Source organism: Bufo bufo, chromosome 2 (assembly GCF_905171765.1).
Source record: "Bufo bufo chromosome 2, aBufBuf1.1, whole genome shotgun sequence".
NCBI lineage: Eukaryota > Metazoa > Chordata > Amphibia > Anura > Bufonidae > Bufo > Bufo bufo.
The window spans coordinates 704,128,875-704,156,015 of NC_053390.1; the positions used below are offsets into that span (position 1 = coordinate 704,128,875).

At 43.9% G+C, this 27,141-nt stretch overlaps 1 protein-coding gene across 2 annotated transcripts in view; it reads left to right on the forward strand.

Annotated features, from left to right (window-relative positions):
• The window catches only part of STOX2 (storkhead box 2), a 225,984-nt gene that overhangs the window by 94,657 nt on the left and 104,186 nt on the right, over positions 1-27,141 (forward strand). The window contains exon 1 of one of the 2 annotated variants that reach the window (XM_040418717.1): positions 5,578-6,844. The exons of the other annotated variant lie outside the window; for it this stretch is intronic. Coding sequence (XP_040274651.1) covers positions 6,679-6,844 — 166 coding nt within the window. The 5' untranslated portion in view covers positions 5,578-6,678. Of the gene's footprint in view, positions 1-5,577; positions 6,845-27,141 lie in introns of those variants that run through there. 2 annotated transcript variants of the gene reach the window in all.

Genomic DNA, 27,141 nt, shown 5'->3' on the forward strand with positions numbered 1-27,141 from the left:
TATGGACAATCACAATACATAAGTAAGTGGCTTGTATTAACTTTCTCTACATGATAAATGCCATTTGCTGAAATGAGACAGCCCCTGTAAGCCTGTGGGTCCTTCTATAGGAATGATATTTAATTGATGTAGCAGGATGAATATGTTGTAGTTACCCCATCAGTTATAGCTCTCTTCTTGGACTTGCATATTTAAAAAAGTGGGTGTCTAATTCAGATAACTTAAAAAAAATAATAATAATAAAAGTACTAGTTAATCCAGGAGAGAGGGTGCTTCATCAGGTGGCCCATAAATCATCAATGTGATAACTGTTACCATAATGCTGTAATGTGGGAATGCAGGATATTTTCACAATTCTATGTAAGTTTATCTCTCAAGGTTAAATTAAGTTCTGAATAATAATTTTTCATATTTGACACCTCAGGTACATACCTATATGTTTTTTGCTCAAGTGCTTACATGAGCTACAAGCCTACGGGGTGTTAAAATTCCATAGCCTCTTCACAGATATGGCACTGTGTAGACTGAAACCTCACATATTATGATAGACTGTACCGCCAAACCTTCTCCCCTGACCTCCCACATTGGCACGTGCGCACAGTTCCGTTTTGGGTTTTTATTTTAATTGGACTGTAACAGAGCAGCAAGGCAAAGGAAGACATTGTGATGTTTTTTCTGCTGCAGAGATCATTCATACATTTGTTTAAAAAAAAAAAAGGTAAGAAATGTGGCGGACAATTGTTGGATATTACCGTATATACTTTAATAGGTCTCTTCATGTGGTGTTAAATCACATAGATTTATATGATGCTATAAACAAAATTTTGACCTGTTTGTGGGAGCCTAGAAACCAGCATTTGCTCCAAATATTTGAGATATCATTAAAAAAATGTAAAGATATATTAATCACTATTGAGCAAAAAAGGTACGAAGCTGAAAAGTTTTTAAAGACTTGTCGAAAAGGACAGCATGAGCATAACAATACAGTACAGTAGACCATCACATGTGCTGAAGGGCTTATACATAATGCTGAATGGCATGACCTGTCCTAGTCACCCTGGATGACCTGTGCAAGCCAAGGTATTAGGTGTATATGGAGAGAGTATGATATAAGAGGAAAGAAGGCAGATGTAGTAGTTGAATTTAGCACTGAAAACGAGGAATGCTATAAAGTAAGATTGACTGTGGAAGAGCAAAATACGGGTGTAGCATTGGCGAAGTCTTGATGACATGATTGGGAAAGTCATAGGTCATTAGTAGAATGGTGGGCACGGGTGGGTGAAAAGATGTAGGAGGCTGCAGTAAAGAGCTATGTGGGAGTGCCTTTAAAGAGGACCTTTCACTAGATTAAAAAATCTAAACTAAGTATACAGACATGGAGAGCGGCGCCCACCGGGCTATACCGGGCGAACGGAGCGGCGCCCAGGTATAACAGTAAGTGCAGGGAGATCCCTGGGCGCCGCTCTCCATGTCTGTATACTTAGGGCTCTTTCACACTTGCGTTCTTTTCTTCCGGCATAGAGTTCCGTCGTCGGGGCTCTATGCTGGAAGAATCCTGATCAGTTTTATCCTAATGCATTCTGAATGGAGAGAAATCCGTTCAGGATGCATCAGGATGTCTTCAGTTCCGGACCGGAACGTTTTTTGGCCGGAGAAAATACCGCAGCATGCTGCGCTTTTTGCTCCGGCCAAAAATCCTGAACACTTGCCGCAAGGCCGGATCCGGAATTAATGCCCATTGAAAGGCATTAATCCGGATCCGGCCTTAAGCTAAACGTCGTTTCGGCGCATTGCCGGATCCGACGTTTAGCTTTTTCTGAATGGTTACCATGGCTGCAAGGATGCTAAAGTCCTGTTTGCCATGGTAAAGTGTAGTGGGGAGCGGGGGAGCAGTATACTTACCGTCCGTGCGGCTCCCGGGGCGCTCCAGAGTGACGTCAGGGCGCCCCACGCGCATGGATCATGTGATTGCATTGGACACGTTATCCATGCGCATGGGGCGCTCTGACGTCATTCTGGAGCGCCCCGGGAGCCGCACGGACTGTAAGTACACCGCTCCCCGCTCCTACTATGGCAACCAGGACTTTAATAGCGTCCTGGGTGCCATAGTAACACTGAAAGCATTTTGAAGACGGTTCCGTCTTCAAATGCTTTCAGTACACTTGCGTTTTTCCGGATCCGGAGTGTAATTCCGGCAAGTGGAGTACACGCCGGATCCGGACAATGCAAGTGTGAAAGAGGCCTTATTTAGTTGTCCAAATGATGAGGGCCTGAATTATTGTATATAGTAATTTATATGTTATTTATATCTGTGCATTTAGCCACTTTCAAAATAAAGCTGTGTTTCTACAGTGCCTTGAAAAGTTATTCATACCCCTTGAACTTTTTCACGTTTTCATGTTGCACCCACAAACTTAAAGGGGTTTTCCAAGATTTTAATACTGATGACCTATCCTCCTGATAGATCATTAGTATATGATCGTTGGGGGTCCCGGGACCCTCACTGATCAGCTGTTCGAGAAGGCACCGGCACTCCTGTGAGCGCCACAGACTTCTCAGTGCTTACCAAGCACGGCGCCTTATGTTGTATAGTGGCTGTGCTTGGTATTGCATTCACTTGAATAGGACTGAGCTGCTCCAGACCAACTGCCTTCAGAAGTCACCTTATAGTAAATAAATACCTTCCACCTTTGTGTAATTTATTCTCGGCATAACTACAGCTGTTCTGTGAAGGCCTCAGAGGTTTGTAAGAGAACATTATTGATAAAACAGTATCATGAAAACCAAGGAACACACTAGATAGGTCAGGGATAAAGTTGTGGAGAAATGTAAAGCAGGTTTAGGTTATCAAAACATATCCCAAGTTCTAAACATCTCACAGAGCACTGTTCAAACCATCATCCGAAAATGGAAGGAGTATGGCACACCTGCCAAGACATGGCCATCCACCTAAACTGACAGCCCTGGCAAGGAGAGCACTAATTAGAGAAGCAGCCAAGAGGCCCATGGTCACTCTGGAGGAGCTGCAGAGATCCACAGCTCAGGTGGGAGAATCTGTGCACTGGAAACTATTAGTTGTGTACTCCACAAATCTGTCCTTTATTTAAGAGTGGCATTTTTGAAAGCAAGCCATAAAAAGTTCCATTGCAGTTTGCCACAAGCCATGTAGGGGACACATCAAACATGTGAAAGAATGTGCTCTGGTCAGATGAGACCAAAGTTTAACTTTTTGGTATGTGTGGCGGAAAACTAACACTGCATATCACCCTGAACACACCATCCCCACCGTGAAACATGGTGGTTTTCAGCAGGGATAGGTAAGCTGATCAGAGATGATAGGAATCCTGGCGGAAAACCTGGTAGAGGCTGCAAAAGACTTGAGATGTGGTGGAGGTTCACCTTCCAGCAGGACAACAACCCTTAAAGAGGACCTTTCACCGATTATTACACTATGAACTAACTATACAGACATGAAGAGCGGCGCCTGGGGATCTCACTGCACTTACTATTATCCCCGGGCGCCGCTCCGTTCTCCTGCTATGTCCTCCGGTATCTCCGTTCACTAAGTTATGGTAGGCGGAGTCTGCCCTTGTTTTTCTGAAGCGCTGGCCAATCGCATTGCAGAGCTCACAGCCTGGGAGAAAATAACCTCTCAGGCTGTGAGCTCTGCGCTGCGATTGGCCAGCGCTAGAGCAGAACAAGGGAAGACTCCGCCTACCATAACTTAGTGACTGGAATCTCCGCCTACTATAACTTAGTGAGCAGAGATACCGGAGGGCATAACGGGAGAACGGAGCGGCGCCCAGGGATAATAGTAAGTGCAGTGAGATCCCCGGGTGCCGCTGTATATGTCTGTATAGTTAGTTCATAGTGTAATAATCGGTGAAAGGTCCTCTTTAACATACAGCCAGATGTACAATGGAATGGTTCAGATGAAAGCATATTCGTGTGTTAGACTGGCCCAGTCAAAGTCCAGACCTGAATCCCACTGAGAATCTGTGGGAAGACTTGAAAATTACTGTTCACAGACGCTCTCCATCTAATCTGACTGAGCATGAACTATTTTGTAAAGAAGAATGGGCAAAAATGTCAGCCTCTAGATGTGCAAAGCTGGTAGAGACTTACCCCAAAAGACTTGTAGCTGTAATTGCAGCAGAATGTGGTCCTACAAAGTCAGGGGGCTGAATACAAATTCACGCCACACTTTCCAGATTTTTATAAAAAAAATTGAAAACCATATATAATTTTTTCACTTCACACATACTTGCTACTTTGTGTAGGTTTATCCCATAAAATCCCAATAAAATACATTTAAGTTTGTGGGTGTAATGTGGAAAGGGGGTATGAATACTTTTTCAAGACACTGTATGTTCAGTATAAAAGTATGGCACTGAAAGGTGTTGCAGCTTAGTCAAGTTATTGTCAAGTATGTGGCAAAAATGAATTTTGAAGATGATCACTGTATGCTTCTATGAACCACCAACATCCTCCCTACGGTACCTACATGTGGGTGTTCTACCTAAACAGCAGATTGATAGCATATGTGGCTGATCTTGAACATGAGTGACAACATGTGCATGACTTGTAATACAAGTCACTTATGCATCCATTGCTACTTGGCAAATGTCGATTTTTATAGATTCTATGGAGTAAACATTGTTTTTTCTTCCGTTCTCTCTCTAATAGGGTGGAGGTTTAGATTAGGGAATGGGGAGATCTCAGGATCCATGTGAGGTACAGGGCTGGTTCTGGCTTTGTTAGAAAGAGATTGTCATGTACAATATGATGCCTAGTCTTCATGTTCTCACATTAGTCAAGGTATAAACCCTTCTATGCATTTTGGTTGTGAATTAAACATGGCGTACAAAAGGACCAAAAAGAAAAACCATTTTGTCAGTGAAAAGTATTTGTCAAGCCTTGCATACCACAGTTCCTCGGGTTACATGAATTAGGATAACGCGAGTCATTATTATAGGTGGGCACAGAATCAGTGAAGGGAATGGTGCTGACATAGATAGTAGCGTGATAGTGTGACATCCATTGACCGCCATGTGTCAGTCAGTACAATGCCATCAGCCCTGTCTTCTACTAGGTAGTTTGGTGGGGAACATACAGCAGTTTTATTGTATTTGTACAGTATTACAGTGGAATTCGCAGCTGTCACCAGAAGACCCGTTCCTCGCTCTGCAGACTTCTCCATAGACAGTGAAATAATTCCGAGACTTGGCGTTCATTTATTTATTTTCCCACTTTTGTCCCTTTTTCTCCCTTTTCAAAACATTTTCTTTCCTCCTTGGAAAGGGCCGGACCATCCTAAAAATACACAGCTTTGTATGTAAATAGAGGAGAGCTGATTATAGGCTGGGACTACAGCCAAGGTTTGAGAGAGCCTCGGGGTGTTTTACATTTAAAATGTGATGCCTGACAGGATCAGTGTGTCTGTCTTAACCCTGTAGTGGAATGGCATTGATCTTTTGGGAGGAATGGAGCTGGTGACACAACACAGGCAGCCCTGTGAAGCCATGCCCCAACCTACAATTCGCTCCCCCTAGAAAAACAAGGAATTGGACGGTGTGTTGTGTGACTATGACGCTCCAAGGCTGACTTTGCAAGGTGAAAGGGTTAAGACAGCTCCTTGATTAGCATGAGACTGGGTTGGCTGTCTTGCTTCCTGCCCTTCAATAGCTTTTCACTGCATTCAAAGGCACAGAGCCATTCAACAGAGGACAGAGCAAGCTTTGCAGAGCTGGGAATACCTGAAAGCAAACTGTCTGGGTCTAATTGTATTGTAGACCGCTAAAGCTTGAAGGAACGGCCTGGCGGGAGCGATAAATAATGGAATATGAGCGGTGGCAGGAAAAGGCTACGAGTGGACCAAGAGAAGGGGAGAGACACTGATCGCCAATCCCAGGATTTCTCCCTTTCATCACTGTGAAAATTGGCACAGGCGCGTGCCTGGGATATGATGCGATGGGGGCTTTTGCACGGCCAGTGTGGAAGGAACAGCTGTGTGGCTGCGAAGAATGAATATTGTCCCTTGATTACTGCAATGCCGATTTAGATTGCCTCATTGATTCGCTTCACGGAGCCTGATAGGTGAAGAGAGGAGGGAAAAAAATCTACTTTCGTCGTCATCGCCTCCTCATTTTAATGCCACAACCGTTGGGATATTGACGTGTTTTTTTTTTTTCTCTCTCTCTCTCTTCGTTCCCGCAAGATCTTAGGTGCAAGGGTTCAGGTCGAAACCAAATTCTGTGGGTGTTTTTTCCCAGTATTTGCTGGGTTCTTTTGTGTTGTGCCTCACAGTTGGCTAAGCAGCCCTATGCTGAATCAAGCTATTGTTTGGGATCTCGGAGCTTTCACGCTACAAATCTCTGCTCACTCCCCCTCCCCTTCTTTGGCTGAGAAGCCACATAATGTGCCTTTCCTCCACATGAATCTGGAAGCTATAAGCTGGATTGATTGCAAATGAAGTGTAATGCATTGTGGGACGTGTGTAAAATTGGATCATTCGAGGGAGAAAACGAACGGACCCGCAGCTGGCTTCCTAGAAGAGGTAGCAGCAAAATGTTTGCAGCCCGTGCTCAAGCTGTGTGCTTAATGTTTTGATGAAAAAAAGGGGACAGCGGTGAGGCCTGTCTCATGCAGCTGGACAATTAGGCTTCAGGTAGCCTCAGAATGAAGAAGACTCGGAGTACAACCTTACGCCGGGCCTGGCCTAGTGCTGATTTCTCTGACCGGGCCTCAGACCGCATGAGGTCCCGTAGTGAAAAGGACTATCGCCTGCACAAACACTTTCCACCAGCTTTTATTTCCCAGGCATCACGAGGCTATATGACATCAGGTTTGTCAAATTTCCTACATTAATCCTGTGCTTCAAATCAGAATAGAGGAATTATTAGAAAAAAGAATGAGCTTTTATTTTCGTTGCATACCTAAATAATACATTTGCAAGCTGAGGCTCTGTAGCTATCTATCTAGCTGTCATGGTGTATGTATCCAATGTATAGCTCTAGCTCGTTCCAGAAGGATGGGAATTGTACGGTATATATTTAGCTGCTTGTGTCTACATCCACCATTTTGTACATCACTAACATTCAATGTTAGGCCTCTCAATATGGTGTTATTTGGCAAATAATGTATGCAGCACATCTAGATCTCCGGCTGAGCAGCCGAATGGCTGACTGCCCTGGTCACACACACGGGAGCCCCATTTTTTAGTGATTTCCTTTATATTTGGAAGCTGCTTATCCAGCACTTTCCCTATAGCATAGGCTGCACATATTTCTTGGCCACTCTATAGAATAGATCAGCCTTTCACGTATCTCGTGTACTGACACTTCAAAATGGACAGAGTGTTTTTTTTTGTTTGTTTTTTTCATTTGCAGAAATGGTGCAGTAGTAGCCCTAATTAAAAGCAGTAGCCATAGACGTATCCTTCGTTCGGTACGGAGGGAGCTTTTGTTTTTTTACATGTCGGTGTTCCAGTGGGCTGCAGTGGATAAAAACTGGTTTCATTTACAGAAGGAGGAACAGGCATGCTTAAGCAATGACCAAAATCTATTTAAAGACTGCTGCGTAATCTCAATGCAAAGCAGCTCTGGGCTGCAGAAAAGGATGGTGCTTCAGCTCCCCACTGCTCTTCTATGTTCTGATCCGCCTGAGCATATTCTTCTGAAATCTGCTTCACCAGGCCTGCACTCGGTCCCTGGATAAATCTATAGGTTTTCCATATGCAGTGTAAGGAGTGTCCCCACAATCAGGGTCTATGTAGAGGACAAGGGCTACAGATAAGCAAACAGCCCAATGCTATAATAGATGACGGCTATGACATTCTCAGTTATTAGTTCCTTTCGGTGTCTTTCACACTGGGGTTAGGCTGTCATCGAAGATTAACCCTCCCCCTGCCTTCAGATATCCTTCATACCTTACATATCTACTACATTAGCAAGTGACAGTAGATGCTTATTAGGCAATTTCAGCAGATTTCCCCTTGCCCGTGTCAGTTTCTGCAAAGCCTTGCTTGCGATTCTTGATTATAGGTTGGTTAAACGAATGATATTATCCGTATACACCTTGTAAGGCTCCTTCATTGTCTCATAAGGATATAAATAATGTGGGAAGATATTAGGCCTGCAGCGCATCCTGCTGTAAGTGAATCCTCCTCCACTGACATCACACTGAAGCTACAACCATAATGTCCAAAAGATGTGCCTACTGGGCTCGGCTAACCTCAGCATACTAGTATTGTAATGGCCATAAGCCTTGTATCTGTATTACAGTGATACGTTGGAAGGGTTATAGATAAAACGTAGAGGCTTTTCTCAGCCACCTGACTCCCAAGGTTTCTGAGGCCTTCTTGTGTTTTCTCTACCCATCGGTATTACATACATTTAAATATGGCTGCCGGTGCATCAGTAGAAAGACACAACTTCATCCCCGTGTGACGTCGCCTCCTCTTGACCACTGGAGTGAGCCTGACTCAGCTATATTGAAAAATGGTGGTTAATTATCGTATTGGTTAAAAAAGAGGGGGGCTAACGTTGTGGATCACATAACAGGGACCATGGGTTCACCTACTTCATAGGTATGTTCTTTCTGCACATGAATAAATGATCAGCTGCCAGTGTATTCACCTTTGATGAGAAATCCTGTACATATAACATTTTAGTAGCGGAGTAGCCCTTGTATAAGTATCTGATTACTGATATTTTGAGGTATATCTAGTTGTTTGCCGTACGTGTGCCATGTATGTGTACATGTAACTCTATAGGCTTCATTTATGTCGTGATAACGAGTGTCTCTTAAGAGATCGTATGACAGTTTGAGTTAAGTCTTGAGGATGAAATGTGACACTGTCTTGTGTCCTTTCAATGGTCAGTCATGTAGTGATCTGTAAAGAGAGAGAAGGAGGTGACTGGAGTGAGGGAACCTTGCCGCCACCGCTCTTTATGTGCAGGGTTTACAACATCAGCTTATCTTTGGCTGACATCATCCTTTACACACTACAAGTACTATACATGAGACAATTATTGAAAGATGCCTGCTTAGATGTCATCCTACCAGCATTGTAACCCAAGTGATCATCATCATGCCCTCCATTTTTGTTTTATACTCCTTCTCTAAGTGCAAGTACATCGATAGTGCTGATATGATTGCATTAGGAAATGTCTTTGTACATGATGGCTGGAATGTGCTCACCTTTACTTGAATGACATTAGTTCATGATAGTGTGAATACAAATACATAGAATACCTTTCTTCACGTATGTATTGTCACAAGACGGACGCTAGTGGCGTTCAACAGATCCCATTGCCTATAAGGGAGTCTGTTGGGTTTCATCATGGTGACCATGGTCAGACTGGCCCATCGGAGTACCAGAGGATCCTCCAGTGGGCACAAGCTTGGACACAATAATGGACCCTTAATAAAACAGGCTTCCAAACGTCAACATGAGCTGAATGGATGTATCATATGTGCAGTCTGTGCAGTTGCATAGGAAAAGGCCAATGACTCCTAATGTCTATTCCATTATTTCATTGCATGTAAAGTAGTGTTAACTATTGTCATAAGTGATACTGCTACATAATCTAGAGGTCCACATATTTTTGTTGCACAGAGCCATTTGGTCTTCCCTTATTAAATCTATTGATGGTACGCCTTGCATGTGCACATGTCAGGTATACACAAAAGGGGGTTTCTCATAATCATTTTCTGTGGTAGGCCCAAGGAACTTACAGGACATAGTGGTTCTGCTTGCTGCACCAATTTGTGCAGAATTTTTGATCGAATCTGCGACAGAGGCCACTAACATAGCCTCCAACACAGATGGGAACACAACCTGATGCATATGCTTTTTTATACAGCAGCATATGCAGTCCATTTTTTTTATACATTTCCTGAATATTTTGATTAATAAAGGCTTAAGTGTAAAAAGTACAGGCTCTGAACTGAGTTTGTAAGTCCTGTTGTGGCTGTGGAGACCACAGTGATGGACGAGGAACCCACACACAATGCACACTTGAGTCATGGCAGCATGCTCAGGTATGTGGACAATAGACGAGCAGGGGCTAAATGTCTCCCGTGGCATAAACCTCTTTGCATCTGTTCTTAGTATAACAAAGGAACTTAAAATTGCTGATTTTCAGGCATTGAGTTTGTTTATTTCTTGTGGGGACATGCAGATGTTTTTTAATGGTCAGCCTTGTCATTTAACAATGGTCTTTAATTAGCTGGAGGTGCTATTTAGCTCATTAAAAGTTCAGGTTGAAAATAGGGTAAATTAGCTCTTGGGAAGCTGCATAAAGCCAAAAGGGGATGTGTGTGAGCAATCTAGAGTACACTGTCCCAAAACTTTCCTCTGGAGAGAAGCTGGGCATACGCATTCAACAGCTGTCGGCCAACAACCATCTCTCCCAACTCCCTAAAACTCCTCCATACACATGCCTGATCAGCTCGGCCGAACACGTATATGTATTCTATGGAGGGAGCGGAGAAAGCTGCTGTCGGACACCTCTGGCCCTCCCTGGAGGGAAAAAGGATCAGGAGAAAATATTAGTTTCACTTGATTCTTCTCCCCTTGACATGAGTCCCCTCCAGTCACCTCCATACACATTAGTACTCGGCAGATTCGGTTGACCATACACTAATCTGTATGGATGCCTTAAGAGGTGCCATGTTCTCTTTCACTTGCTGATTAGGCCTCCTCACCTGGCAGGTCATGAATCGAGTAGGGTATCCGTAAAGGCACTGACAACCTAAAGTCCCCAATGGCACTACTTTTGTACCATTGTTGCTCACAATACTTTCAGTTGTTGAAAGAGGTCAAAGTGAAGTAAATAAGATATTTGATTTATGAGAGATTTTTTCATTTCAGAAGTATGTGCCATGTATTTATTTTCCTCCCAATGTGGCCTGTAGGCATCACCAGTGCTTTATTCACATTCTGTAGCCTTTGCTAAACAATGGACACACCTTTTCGATAAGCTTCTTCTCATATCTTTGTTGTTACAACTTTATTAAAATCACAGAGCCAAAAGCATAAGGTTACTGGACAACTCTAGAAGGAAAAATACAGGAGTCAAATATTAAAAACAATTTGCGGCAATGTTATGGACGGTTATAGTCCAACAGGCAGGGTCGGACTGGACCACTAGAGTACCAGAAGATCCTCCAGTGGGCCCAGCCTATGAAGTGCATGTAAAACAGAGTGCTTATGTCCGATGGGTTCGGGGTGAACCCATAAGGCTAAGCCGGTTTTTGGTATCCCCAAAGGAGCGCCAAGTCCCTTACGTTAAAGGAACATTAATTAGGTTTAGATGCCAGGAGCAATAAATAGGGATAGATAGGTGCCCTTAGAGTGGTACAATGTATAGGTCCCAACTGTACACCCCAAAAAATTGTTCGCTCTTTGTATGTGTGAAGTAATGGGCTACAGTGGAATAAACTAGCATAAAATAAGTTGTGGGGTTTCCTGGTGTCTTGAGCTTATCCAGGAAACCACCCCCCTGTGAAGTGAGTAAAAACTCATACTATCAATGATTTATTCGTTTTATTTTTCTTATTTTATGTTACAGTTTATTCCACTGTAGCCCATTACTTCACACATACAAAGAGCGTTTTTCTCGGTGATGTACCCAGAAAACTACACCACTTTCACCCCTCTGGCCCACACTTGTTTCCTATTATTACCTCCTCTCCATCCAAGATCTCGCGCCTGCGCCGCTCCGCACTTGTCCCGCACCTGCGCACTGCTATGCCCATTATGGGCAGAGGAACAGGTAGGTGGACTGTGCATGCAACGGCAGGCCAGAGGGGTGAAAGAGGTGTGGTTTTCTGGGCACATAGCCGAGGGGCCTGGGCACTTGCTGCAGTAACGCCGCCCCTGGGCACTTGCCGAACCTCATTAGCATACGTTTAAAAAGTATTTTTTTTTAAGATCTCGGCGAGGGACAAAACAAATAAAGGTACTATTGTAATGAGGGCAAAGGAGAATCTAACCTGATCTGAGCGGTCTAAAAGGCTCAGATTAGGTGACAGACTCCCTTTAAGGCTGTATTACACTGGCCGTAGGAACACTCATTAGCGATGATCTGGCAGTGTAATACTTCCGCCAATTACGCGATGAACGAGCGAAAACTTGTTCATCGGGCAGTTGAGATTTTCAAGCAGGTTTAAAAATCATTGTTTGCTGGCTGCAGAACGAGCTGTGTCTTCACGGTCTGCTACCGGCAAACAATGATTCAGTATGGGGACGAGCAATAGTATTAGTGATCGCTCATCCCCATACAGTGGAGGAGATCGCTGCATGTAATAGCAGTAGTCTCCTACACTAACTAGCAGGTGATTCCCAGGAAGGAACACTTCTTTCCCTTCAGTCTCCTGCAAAATCTTTTAATGTACTATAGCCCTTAGGTTTTGAATCAATTAGACGTTATTGATGATATAGGGGTTGGGCCTCGAGATTAATTTCCTCTGGTGAGCCCAAGGAACTCCAGTCTGATGGTGCCCACAGGTAACCCAAGTTTTTATTGCAGCAGACAGACACTGGGTGACTACACTTTTCTGAGTCTACCATGCCTTTTATAAGGGTTTTTTCAAACCCATGAATTTGTTTTATAAACAGCAATCTATGGTATTATAAATCAAGAGGATCAATACCTGACCAGTCTCTTTTCACTACTTTAAGGACACTCCTCTGGACTTGCGTCAATCTCCATTTAGTGGGCTCTAAAGATGGCAAGGAGCGTCAACTTGTGACCACAACAGCCAATCACTGCCTGTAGTGGTTATGTATTGACAACACTGAGGTCACCACTGTAGCCAGTCAAATCAAGGGGGTCTTCAGCATGGGAGCAGCAGGTGATTGATAAGGTGAACATTGCTACTTTATAGCATTGTCAGCTGTTTGTAAAAGTTTAATAGGGTTACAAAATGACGCATTTATGCAAGTTAAAGGTTCCTTTACATACATGAAGTGGCATTACAATTTTGTAGGCTTTTGAACAGCTGTAAAAATAATGCATTAATAATTCATTTCATGTATAGCCATCATATTTAAAGAGTAACTAAACTTTTATTTATTTTTAAATGTTCCAAATGCCATGAAATTATTTTTATAATATACTTTAAACAGATTTTGCAATAGCTGGAGGTGTTATTTAGCTCATTAAAAGTTCAGGTTGAAAATAGGGTAAATTAGCTCTTGGGAAGCTGCATAAAGCCAAAAGGGGATGTGTGTGAGCAATCTAGAGTACACTGTCCCAAAACTTTCCTCTGGAGAGAAGCTGGGCATACGCATTCAACAGCTGTCGGCCAACAACTATCTCTCCCAACTCCCTAAAACTCCTCCATACACATTCTTTTCCTAAAGAAATTGACACTCAAACGCCAGATTTCTACTGTGCTTTAAATTCACTATATTCGCACATCGCCGACTTCTCAGATTCGCACTTCGCTGAGTACCGATTTCATGGACTGTAGCAATGGGGCCAGTAATGAACGGTGTACTGGCAGGAGCACACATTTCTTCTCCTGCCTGTGCGCCCTCTGCTTGGCTAAACACTGGCATATCACATTGGTACCCTCTAACCAGGGGCGGACTGGGAACTTAAAGTTGCCCTGGAAGAAAAAAAAACTAAATGTGGCCCCATATTGTAGAGGGGAGTCCAAATTAACAGAATGTGGAGCAACGCAAGTAGACTGATTAGTGGGGGTCCAACACCCGGGACCCTGCCGATCAGCTGTTTGAGAAGGGTTTGGTAAATGCCCCGGCCTTCACACAGCTTTTCCTAGGCCAGTGACGACATGTTTATCGATCACGTGTCCTAGGCACAGCTCAGCCCCTTAGAAGTGACTGTGGCTGAGCGTGAAACCAAGCACAGCCGCTATACAATATACGGAGTTGTGCTTGGTAAGCAGATAGAAGGTCGTGGCGCTCACAGGAGTGCTGGTGCCTTCTCAAAAAGCTGATCAGTAGGGGTCCCGGGTGTCGGACCTCCACCGATCAGATATTGATGACCTATCTAGAGGATAGATCATCAGTATTAGGCCTCATGCACACAACCGTTGTGTGTTTTGCGGTCCGCAAACCGTGGATCTGCAAAACACGGATGGCGTCCGTGTGCTTTCCACAATTTGCGGAACGGCACGGACAGCCTTTAATATAACTGCCTATTCTTGTCCGCAAAGCGCAGACAAGAATAGGACAGGTTATATTTTTTTTTGCGGGGCTACGGAACGGAGCAACGGTGCTGTCCGCATCTTTTGCGGCCCCATTGAAGTGAACGGACCACCAAAACTGCGGCTCGGATGCGGACCAAAACAACGGCCGTGTGCATGAGGCCTTAAAGACCTGGAAAACCCTTTTAAACCCTTTTAAAGTGCCAATTTCTTTAGGAAACAAGGCAAAATCTGTTACTAAAATATTTTAGAAAAATTATATTTGGGCCATTTTTAAAAAAGTTCAATAAAAGTTTAGTTATTCTTTAATGTTTGTGATGTAAATGTTTGTTATCTGACTGTTCTCGTTATGACCTCAGACTGCACATATGCAGTAATTGTAATGATGGAAATGCCCATCCAACGTTTAAAGCAATTTTTTAAATTCTCAATCATTTCTGCATGGTTTAACTTCTGACATATTGATCCGATAGTAGTTATCATTCACCCACATTTTTATATACCCTATAATGGTTCTAAAAGTATCAGTAGGATAATGATCAGGCATCATTATATTCACACTATCACAGAATGGTTGTCTACTATAATCCAATGGCTATACCAGCACGTTGTAATCCCTAAATGGAGTCTGTCACCACCATAATCGGGTTTGAACTGGTCATTGCATTGTAGGACTGCCTCCCCAATTATATGCCTTCAATGAGAAGAAAAACAGCTTTTAATCCGTTTCAATAGTCTGTCCTGCTTATAATATGGCGAGGCAGTCCTACAAAGTATTGGGATACATTTAAAGCTTTGTTCACGCTTGCCTTTTGCCGGCAGAATTTGGCAAAAATTCGGCTCCAAAAAGCCGCTCGAAACCATGCGCAGTCCGTCTCTCTTCCTTTTCAGTGGGAGGCTGCAGTTTATAGCTGCAACCGTGTCAAGAAAGACATGTCCATGTCTGGGGCTAAACTGTGAGCAGGTCTGCAGCATTAACAATGAAAAACCTCTGCAGAAAGCACTCCGGTATAGGCGGTATTTCCCCTTCGGAATAAACTGTGGATTTTGCTAAATCTGCCATTTTAATGAAATCTGAAACAGATTTTGGTACTGACAGCTTCCCCTTGCAGGAATATTCCGGTTATATAAAGTTAACCCCTATCCACAGCATTAGATCGCTGGGGATCCTACTGCTGGGATTCCAGCAGTAGGACCCTTACAGATCCAATCTAATTGGTCCTACTGCTGGGACCCCCATCAATCATGTTGATAAGAGACCATACCCAGTGGAGCCTCCTCGCAAAATAAATGGGGTGGCCGGTGAGGCATATATGGTCGCCTCATTAATTTCTACGGCAGGTCCAGAGGTAGCCGAATACTCCGGAACTCCCATAGAAATGAATGGAGCGGCTATGCACATGCCTGACTGAGCCTCTCTGTTTATTTCGGGGGCTCCATATGGGTCCCCTGTTCTCGTGATCGTTGAGGGCCTTAGCGGTAAGATCCCTACCGATCTGATAGTTATCCCCTATCTTGTGGATTGGATATGACTTTATATAACTGGAATACACTTTTACGTTATGGCAGTTACATGCGGAAGAAAATATGTGATTGTGTTATTTGTGGCCGGACAAGTGAACATTTTATAGACCCAGTTAATATTAGTACGTTTAGGCTAGGGCTACACGGCGATCTTGGCAGGAGTCGCGTGACCATGGATCGCATTGTAGCAGAGCAGCCATAGAAATGAATGAGGTTGTAGTGCGACTTTGAGGTTGCATGTTTGCTGTGACGCCAGAATTGCAAAAAATCCTGCCATACACGGTCATATACATTTTAGTCCATATTGGCTGTTAGTTGTTCAAACTGCCTGTATATGTTCAATGAAACTGGGTGATGGACGAAAGATCTTCCTGGGAACGTTCTTTCAAATGAAAGTCTTTCTTCCACGAAATATATATTTTTGAAAGAAAGATCTTTTGTCGGATTTTCAGATGAAAATATTAAACATGGCTGACTTGTTTTCAGTAATAATGTGATGGTCTGTCATTGGTTGGCTGAAACAAGCGTTCGTTTGTTCATTCGATGTACATTCGTTTTGGTTGAAATCTTCTGTTTTGATCAACCTTAGGCCTCATGCACACGACCGTTGTGTGCATCCGCGTCCGTTCCGTCATTTTTCACAGTTTAGCGGAGGTCCCATTCATTTCTATGGAGCTGTGAAAAAAAACTGATAGTCCTCCGTTTTTTCTCAGCGTCCGTGATCTGTGATTCCAGTCCGTCAAAAAAATATAACCTGTCCTATTCTTGTCAGTGGAAAACGGAGGACGGACCCATTCAAGTCAATGGGTCAGTCAAAAAAAACGGATGCACAACTGTTATGTCATCCGTGTCCGCGTCCGTGTCCGTTTTTTTCTACAAGACCTTGGTGCAATAAAATTACACTTTTCAATAACCTTCCTTTTTTTCCCCCTGTCAGACCAAAAAAAAGGAAGACACAAGGAAGCACAACTGAAGCAAAATCGGACACGGACCACTGAAGCCAAATCACTGACAGTGAAAAAACACTGTCGTGTGCATGAGGCCTTAGACTAATGTGTATGGCCACCTTTACACATGAACAGTTAGCAAGGAGCAAAAAGAGAACCAACTCATCCACTTAAGGCCCCTGTACACTGCCTGGTATTCGGGCAGGTTATCGCTAATGGGCATTCGTACGAAAACTTATTAGCGATACTTGGCCTGTTTAAAGGTGCCGCTGATTACCCAATGAACGAGTGAAACTCTTTCATCAGGTAATAGGATCATTGGTACGGTCACCTGAATCATCATTTGCGGCCAGCATATCGTGCCGCCTAAACAGCACTCTGCTGCCGGCAAACAATAATTCTCTATGGGGACGAGCAATGGCATTAGTGATCGCTCCTCCCTATACTGTGGAGGAGATTGCGGTCTCCTCCACTGATAAGCAGGCGGTTGTCTGGAAGGAACGCTTCCTTCCCGACATTCGCCTGCTCCATGGAGCAGAGTAAAGGGGCCATTAGGCCACTTTCACACAGTAGGTGTTTGACCAGTGATTTTCATCAGTGATTGTGAGCCAAAACCAGGAGTGGAGGCTACACAGAGATTAAGATATAATAGAAAGATTTGCACCTGTTCTGCGTCTTTGACCCACACCTGATTTTGGCTCACAATGATTGATGAAAATCATTGATCAAACAATGACGAAAAGCTCACTGTGTGAAAGCGGCATTACCAGATTGAGTAGATGCTTCTGCGTTAGAACCCCTCATTCAAACCAATAATACCCCCAACTACGTATGCATGTCATCATAGCCTTCTGTCAGGGCCAACATAATCGATGCATCCATGGGAATGTCTTCTGTAAGTAGTCTGGACACAGGTTCCACCAAGAGAACCGCCGTCCTAGGTAATTGAATCAAATTTAGGAAAGATTTTATCTGATAATGAAAGCTGTCAAATAAGGCATCCCTAGATGTAGGGATGGGTCTAGAGCGTGGAGGTTCACTAGTAGGGAGGGCATTTTTCTTTTTAAGATTACCAGCTTTTTGGGAAGAGGAGTGTAGTTGAAACTTGTGTTTGGTAGGTATTTGGGGGGTACTCTCTCTCATTGGGGAGAGTGCCTTAGGGCACATGCACCCAAAGTATCTTCTTTCTGTGTCCATTCCATTTTTTTTGTGGACCGTATGCAGAACCAGTAATTTCAATGGGTCCGCAATAAAAACGGAAAGTACTCCGTGTGCTTTCCGTTTCCATATGTCCGTATTTCCGTTCCACAAAAAAATAGAACATGTCCTATTATTGTCCGCATTACGGACAAGGATGCTACTGTTCTACTAGTGGCCAGCTGTTCCGTCCCGCACAATACGGAATGCACACGGATGTCATCCGTATTTTTGGATACTGCAAATTACATACGGTCCTGTGCATGAGCCCTTAATCAGTGTGAGGAGACTTACTGTGAAAGACCCAAGACCTTGACCATGTTTGTGTCAGTATACTGCACATTGTTCAGAAAAGAGGACTCTACAGTCGTGGCCAAAAGTTTTGAGAATGACACAAATATTAGTTTTCACAAAGTTTGCTGCTAAACTGCTTTTAGATCTTTGTTTCAGTTGTTTCTGTGATGTAGTGAAATATAATTACACGCACTTCATACGTTTCAAAGGCTTTTATCGACAATTACATGACATTTATGCAAAGAGTCAGTATTTGCAGTGTTGGCCCTTCTTTTTCAGGACCTCTGCAATTCGACTGGGCATGCTCTCAATCAACTTCTGGGCCAATTCCTGACTGATAGCAACCCATTCTTTCATAATCACTTCTTGGAGTTTGTCAGAATTAGTGGGTTTTTGTTTGTCCACCCGCCTCTTGAGGATTGACCACAAGTTCTCAATGGGATTAAGATCTGGTGAGTTTCCAGGCCATGGACCCAAAATGTCAACGTTTTGGTCCCCGAGCCACTTAGGGCTCTTTCACACTTGCGTTCTTTTCTTCCGGCATAGAGTTCCGTCGTCGGGGCTCTATGCCGGAAGAATCCTGATCAGTTTTATCCTAATGCATTCTGAATGGAGAGAAATCCGTTCAGGATGCATCAGGATGTCTTCAGTTCCGGAACGGAACGTTTTTTGGCCGGAGAAAATACCGCAGCATGCTGCGCTTTTTGCTCCGGCCAAAAATCCTGAACACTTGCCGCAAGGCCGGATCCGGAATTAATGCCCATTGAAAGGCATTAATCCGGATCCGGCCTTAAGCTAAACGTCGTTTCGGCGCATTGCCGGATCCGACGTTTAGCTTTTTCTGAATGGTTACCATGGCTGCAAGGACGCTAAAGTCCTGGCAGCCATGGTAAAGTGTAGTGGGGAGCAGTATACTTACCGTCCGTGCGGCTCCCCGGGCGCTCCAGAGTGACGTCAGGGCGTCCCACGCGCATGGATGATGTGATCACATGGATCACGTCATCCATGCGCATGGGGCGCTCTGACGTCATTCTGGAGCGCCCCGGGAGCCGCACGGACTGTAAGTATACTGCTCCCCCGCTCCCCACTACTACTATGGCAACCAGGACTTTAATAGCGTCCTGGCTGCCATAGTAACACTGAACGCATTTTGAAGACGGATCCGTCTTCAAATGCTTTCAGTTCACTTGCGTTTTTCCGGATCCGGCGGGCACCTCCGGCAAATGGAGTGCACGACGGATCCGGACAACGCAAGTGTGAAAGAGCCCTTAGTTATCACTTTTGCCTTATGGCATGGTGCTCCATCGTGCTGGAAAATGCATTGTTCTTCACCAAACTGTTGTTGGATTGTTGGAAGAAGTTGCTGTTGGAGGGTGTTTTGGTACCATTCTTTATTCATGGCTGTGTTTTTGGGCAAAATTGTGAGTGAGCCCATTCCCTTGGATGAGAAGCAACCCCACACATGAATGGTCTCAGGATGCTTTACTGTTGGCATGACACTGGACTAATGGTAGCGCTCACCTTTTCTTCTCCGGAGAAGCCTTTTTCCAGATGCCCCAAACAATCGGAAAGAGGCTTCATCGGAGAATATGACTTTGCCCCAGTCCTCAGCAGTCCATTCACCATACTTTCTGCAGAAGATCAATCTGTCCCTGATGTTTTTTTTGGAGAGAAGTGGCTTCTTTGCTGCCCTTCTTGACACCAGGCCATCTTCCAAAAGTCTTCGCCTCACTGTGCGTGCAGATGCGCTCACACCTGCCTGCTGCCATTCCTGAACAAGCTCTGCACTGGTGGCACTCCGATCCCGCAGCTGAATCCTCTTTAGGAGACGATCCTGGCGCTTGCTGGACTTTCTTGGACGCCCTGAAGCCTTCTTAACAATAATTGAACCTCTTTCCTTGAAGTTCTTGATGATCCTATAAATTGTTGATTGAGGTGCAATCTTAGTAGCCACAATATCCTTGCCTGTGAAGCCTTTTTTATGCAACGCAATGATGGCTGCACGCGTTTCTTTGCAGGTCACCATGGTTAACAATGGAAGAACAATGATTTCAAGCATCACCCTCATTTTAACATGTCAAGTCTGCCATTTTAACCCAATCAGCCTGACATAATGATCTCCAGCCTTGTGCTCGTCAAGATTCTCACCTGAGTTAACAAGACGATTACTGAAATGATCTCAGCAGGTCCTTTAATGACAGCAATGAAATGCAGTGGAAAGTTTTTTTTGGGGATTAAGTTAATTTTCATAGCAAAGAAGGACTATGCGATTCATCTGATCACTCTTCATAACATTCTGGAGTATATGCAAATTGCTGTTATAAAAACTTAAGCAGCAACTTTTCCAATTTCCAATATTTATGTAATTCTCAAAACTTTTGGCCATGACTGTAGATGTAAACTCACCGGGTTCTTTACGTTCAGGTTTGTTTCAGGCTCAGAGTGCTCTGCCCCTTCGATTTTCATTGGGTCTTTTCAACTTTGGGTCTGAGCCGAACTGTTGAAAGCCTAAGGGGCAAAGCACTGTGAGCGTGTTTTTTTGTTTTTTTTTTGTCAAAGGTTACCCTTTATATCAGATATTGTAGCATTCTGGTTAGAGAATCTGGATTATTTTGTTTGAGGTTAAAGGATTTCTTTTGTAGTCTTATTATAGCAGGGTTTGTGCTATTCCTTCATCCAAGACGACTAGCTGGCCGGATGGCCTGGTTACAGTAATTTTCACTATGGGTACATGTGGCATATACACTGCAGATTTTCCACCAGCTATCTGTGTGTACTCACACAGGGAAGGCGGTTCGGAGAAGGACTACCCACATGACTCCTTAGCTCAGAATGAGCAGAGATTTAGAATAATAAATTACAAGTTTTATGGAATGTGTTCCCACAAAACTATACATCAACCTACTCAGCCTATCCTGCTCTATAACATGCCGCCTGCCGATCGGACTACGTTTTCACGGTGACAGGTCCCCTTTAAGATCTGTTATATGAATTGTCAAATATATAGTGATAATATAATGATACTTTTATAACAAAGCTTTAGGAATGTTAAAAAAACTGATAGATATTTTAACTTTGGATTCCAAGTGCTTTAGCGCGTAATGAGGTTACAAAAATACAGACCGTAAATAAGGTACTAGATGGCGACCTGTGACTTAGACCAGGAAGGCACACTGTTTTCATCACGGCAGTAAAAGATGCTAAACACATTGGACTAGTAAACCTGATACTTAAATAGGGATATGACGGCCATGTATTCATTTGTTGGGGGTAGCCTTTCTGAGAACAGTCCGGCTTGGCTTCTATGTCTCCTCAATGGAAGCTGGGCACACTTCTAAGTGCAAACAGAATGCTTGCTGTGTAATTGTCCTTCAGACAAACCACATAATGACGCTGATGACATACAGGCTCTTTGTTTCTTCACTTGTGAGTTATTTGATTACTATATATGGGTGACAGGAGTAGTTAAAAAACAGTCATTTGGTAAGTTTGCCTTAATGATATGGGACGGCCATAAAACCGAGGTTAAGCATAACCTTGTACGTGGGCACTTAAGGCTGGCTTTCAATTCCGGCAGAGGAACAGACTGGCGGAATTGACCGTATCCGGTGTAAATGCCGGCTTTCGGCTGGACAGAATTCACTACACGCAGCATTTTTTGTCCGGCCGAAAGTCGGCATATATGCCAGACTGCCAGAGTTATTAAGAGCGCATATGTGAACCCAGCTATAGTCATCATTTGAAATTTTAACACAAATGATCTCTGCAATGGCCGATGGCAGACTTCTGTCTGATAAAAAGGTGATTTATGTGGTTGGAAAATTTTAGACAGCCGAAAGTACAAGTGTATGGCATGAGTGACCAAATTTGTAAGGAGTCCGTTACAAAAAACAACTGATTCCCTGTTCAGCGAGCGGTGGGATCATTCCCAGGAACATTTCTGATCAAAATCTCATGTTTTTGGGCTTCTTTAGAATGGAAGGCTTGTATGGAGCTTGAGCAGACTAAATGGAAGAAACATGAGTAAATCCCACACAGTGGAGGGGGGGGGGGGCTTCTAATATATCACATGCAGAATTTTTTTTGGGGTAGTCAGGTGGGCTACTTCATGGTACTACTGCTCCATCTCCATGTACCAGTGTGTTGTGCAGTTTAATGCAGTGCCGTCATTTGTACTTAGTGTGAATGCAGAGGGAAAGTTGATCTTATGATGATTATTTTACAGTATGTAATATCTTTTTTATTAGCGTTTATTACTGTATGATTTGTTGTTGTTTTTTTACTATTCCTGCTAGATGTTATTATGAATGAATTACTAGCAGTTTGAGGGTGTGTCCTTGTACAGTCTGACACTATCCAATCAGGGCTGCCAGTGTCAGACTGTGCAAGGAGGCACTTCCAACTGGTAACACCCATCTGGACCGACCCTTATTGCAAACTGCTAGTAATTCATTCATAACTTCTAGCGAGAATAATTAAAAAAAATGGCACATGATAGAGTTATAACAATGGATGCTCCAGAAATGTCCCGAATTACACGGGGAATGGAAGAAGTTGCTAAAAGAGACATGTCAGGAGAGGTTACAGGTCTTCTTTAAAGGGGTTATCCGAGTAAGGGCTTGTTTACACGCGGGCACCGTTCCGTGGCCATTCCGCATCACGGATGTGGATCCATTCATTTCAATGGGTCTGCAAATCCGGAGATGCGGAAGGGAACAGTACGGAAGCACTACGGAGTGCTTTCTGGGGTTCCGTTCCGTGCTTCCGCACCGCAAAAAGATAGAACTTGGATCCCCATGCGCCTGCCCCACGGACGTTGCCCATGCATTGCGGACCGCAATTTGCTGTCCACAGCACGTGCACGGCCATCACACATTGGTGTGGACGAGCCCTTAAGGTAATGATGATCTGTCCTCAGGATAGGCCATCATTATCACATCGGCGGGGTCCGAGTCCCAGCACTCCTGCCAATCAGCTGTTTCAGGAAGCAGCCAAGCTCACCGGAGCTCTGGTGAGCACAGCCAATTCCCAGCAGGTTTCCAAGCACAGTGCCGTACATTGTATAGTGGCAGTGCTTGGTAATGCAGCTCAGCTCTATTGATTTGAATGGGGCTGAGCTGCAACTACTGATGTACACTGACATCACATGGCCTGGGAAGAGGCCCACAGCACTCACAGAGCAGCCAGCCTCTTCTAACAGCTGATCGACAGGGATCCTGGGTGTCAGACTCGTGCCAATCTGATATTGATGGCCTATCCAGAGGATACATCATCAATAGATATTTCCAGATAACCCCTTTAAGCACAGCAGACAATTGACAAATTGCAGGGCAACCACTTTTAAAGGGAACCTGTTAGAGATGAGCGAACTTCTGTTTTAAGTTCGGCGTCTAAAGTTCGGCTTCCGGTTAGCGGAGGATCCCGATATGGATTCCGAATTCCGTTGTGGTCCGTGGTAGCGGAATTAATAATGGTCATTATTGATTCCGCTACCACGGACCACAACGGAATTCGGAATCCATATCGGGATCCTCCGCTAACCGGAAGCCGAACTTTAGACGCCGAACTTAAAACAGAAGTTCGCTCATCTCTAGAACCTGTCACCAAGATTTTGTGTATAGAGCTGAGGACATGGGTTGCTAGATGGCCGCTAGCATATCCGCAATACCCAGTCCCCATAGCTCTGTGTGCTTTTATTGTGTAAAAAAAAATGATTTGATACATATGCAAATTACCCTGAGATGTGTCCTGTGGTTGAGATGAGTCCAGCGTGAAGGAGCCCAGCACCGCCCCGCATCCTCAGAATCTCCTCCTTGCTCCCCGACGTCAGAAAGCTAGAGTGCCGTAATCTTGCGATGACGAGCTAGTGCATGCGCAGTTTGTTGCCTGAGGCTGATGCCAGCACAGGGAAGGAACACTATGATGACACTGCGCATGCGCTAGCTCGCGCATCGCAAGATTACGGCGCTCTAGCTTTCTGATGTCGGGGAGCAAGGAGGAGATTCGGAGGATGCGGGGCGGTGCTGGGCTCCTTCACGCTGGACTCATCTCAGGGACAGGACTCATCTCAGGGTAATTTGCATATGTATCAAATCGTTGTTTTTTTTACACAATAAAAGCACACAGAGCTATGGGGACTGGATATTGCGGATGTGCTAGCGGCCATCTAGCAACCCATGTCCTCAGCTCTATACCCAAAATCCCGGTGACAGGTTCCTTTTAACTTTTCAAACTGCCAGTTTAGACTGTTTTCTGCCAACTGTCAGCACTTTTTTGTGACATGACTGAGCATGACACACGCTGATTGAAGGCCGAACTCTACGGAAAAGCCGAACTGCCATGTTGGATTTTTTTCAGTTGTTGTCAGGTGCAGTTGTTGGCAATACTTGAAAAGACATTCATGCCAAACGATAGATGTGCAGCCCATGAACATGATCAAAGCAGGCCACAGATGAAGGCACAGATTGGTCAGTGATGTGTGATTGTGACTAATGGCACGGTTGCCATTCAGAATTGCGCTCTGAAATCTCTACATACGGCAGGCTTGTTTCTTAGTACTATCTTTCCTTTAGCTCATGCAGAAGTCAAGAGGAACTGAGCCCTTCAAGTCAGGGACGCAGACCTTCTAGGCTAGAAGTAGCTTGTATGTGATATCTTGTGGTCCAGCCTGACCACGGAAAAGCATGTAAAGGGGCAAACGTGGGCAACGAGAGGCACTTGAGGTCACATAAATAATACAGGTTTATAACTACCATATTTTCCAAGAGATTGCAGATGCAGCCTGGCAAGTTAGATCATCTCGAGATGTTCACAAACAACTAAAACATTCCATCTCATGTCAGTGGCCCACTTATCCAACGAACCCCAGTATGGCTGGCAACATGAAGGCTTTTTCATTTATTTTTGGGCTACTAAAGGTAGCTCAGTGAATATAGATGGATATACATAATATAAAATTCTTGGATAATGTGGCTGGTACTGGATTGATTAATTGCTAAGCAAGTGCCATTTACTCTGAGCGGGGAGACGTATGACTGCTTCTCTTGTCAGGATTCTTTCAGCAATGCAGTAAAAGTCCAGGCCAAGAATATTTCATCCGGCCATTTGCAGAGTGAGCACCACCGCCACTTACACTGTTTAAATGTTTGTTACCACTAATCCCAGGGGAGAAACTTGCATTTTTAATATGTCAGAAGCAAGAGATATCATTTTCACTGCAAGTAATAACCAACGGGCTGGTTTGTTTGCTCGGCGCAGAGCAACTGATGCAAAATACAAATGTTAACCATAACTCCCTAAGATCTGGCACCGATGCGCGGCCAGCATTTACGAGTCTATGAAAGAAATCATACACAAGGAGAGCAAACATTGCTGAGGCATGCCGCCAGAGGTTACAAATGTCCAACTTGAATAATGAAAGTATACATCAGATTTATTCATGGCTTTAAAGTAAATACTGATACCGGCGTGTTATCTTTAGCAAACTTCTTGGATAACATTACAGCTCCAGTGAAAGAAGATAGGTTTGACTGCTGGAGAACCTCATTGGAGTGACAAGTATTGGGGTATTCATCATATCTGACTCTGAATTAAAGGAGGTCGACAGAGCAAGCAGTTATTGGGAACGAACCGTTCATTCCCCATAACTGCCTGATCATCAGAAGAGGTGAGAGCTGCATTTACATGTAGCAATCATCTCTTAGGACGACGTCTGAGATTCGCTACAGTGTTTGCTGATCCCCACACAGATGTTTTGTTTCTGGGCAGCAGATCCCTGGTTATACACAACAACCTTTTTTTTCTTTTTTTTCTTTTTTATTTTAGAAAACACATAGAATTAGTACATAGACCAATGTCAATCACATTAGTGTATATAATATAGCAGTATATAACATATCCATCACATCCATGTATATAATATAGAAATCATAGACAACATTGTATCCCCCCCATTGGCTGTCGTTCCCCTCAGTTCAATCAAGTACAACATACAGCGAAAGCATTAGCTGTTTCTACGTGGTTCTGCGTGCAGCTCTCCGATTCCTTTCAATATACTCATATATTTTAATTTGTTGAAGGTATAGACCCCACTCCCTTGACGAGGGCTGGGAGGCAGAGCCCCAGTGGCTGACCAATATAGCTTTCGCAACCATCAATCCTCTCATCCAGATCCGTCTAACCTGGGGGGGGGGACTTCCGTTTCTGAACCATAATCTCCAAAGATCACTATCAAGATCCCCGGGTTATAGTTCATTAAGGATTCCTTTTGTAGGGCAGAGAAAACCTCATCCCAATATTGTCTTATTTTGCTACAGCTCCAAAGCAAATGGACATAGTTCGCATTCAGATATCCACATTTTGGGCAACAACAGTCCCGGTCCCTATTTTGGGGAAATTTTCCTTGAGTTTTGGGCGTATAGTACAGTCTATGAAGGATCTTAAATTGAATTAGTCTGTGGGCACTGGAAACTGTCGCCTTTCTCACATTCCTATAGATAGTGGGCCACTGTAGTGGGGGGCAATTCAACTCTTGCTCCCATTTACTTGAGCTTTTAAAAGGTGTAACAGTAGCCAGTGCCATTTGGAGTTTAGCATATAATCTAGATAATTTCACCTTCTGGTCCTTCTGAACGTCACAGTAATCAAAAAATATATTCTCTTGTGGAAAAATACGGCCCCTATTCCTAGAAGCTTCAAATAAATGTTTCAAACGTGTATACATAAATAAATCTAATGGTGTAGTATGAGTTATACCAAATTCGGACAGTGATTTAAAATGACCTAAGTGAAATAGATGAGACACCCTATTGATACCATTACGTGTCCAATAGCCAAACTCTGTAATTTTGAAAAATTCCTCCAGCCCCCCATTCCCCCACAGAGGGGTGAAAACAAACGGGCCAGGGGCTTTCAGGAGCCCCTTCAGCCTATTCCACACCCTCTGTATTGAGAAAGGGATCAACAAGGACTTCCTCATTCCCATAGACCCAGTTTGCAA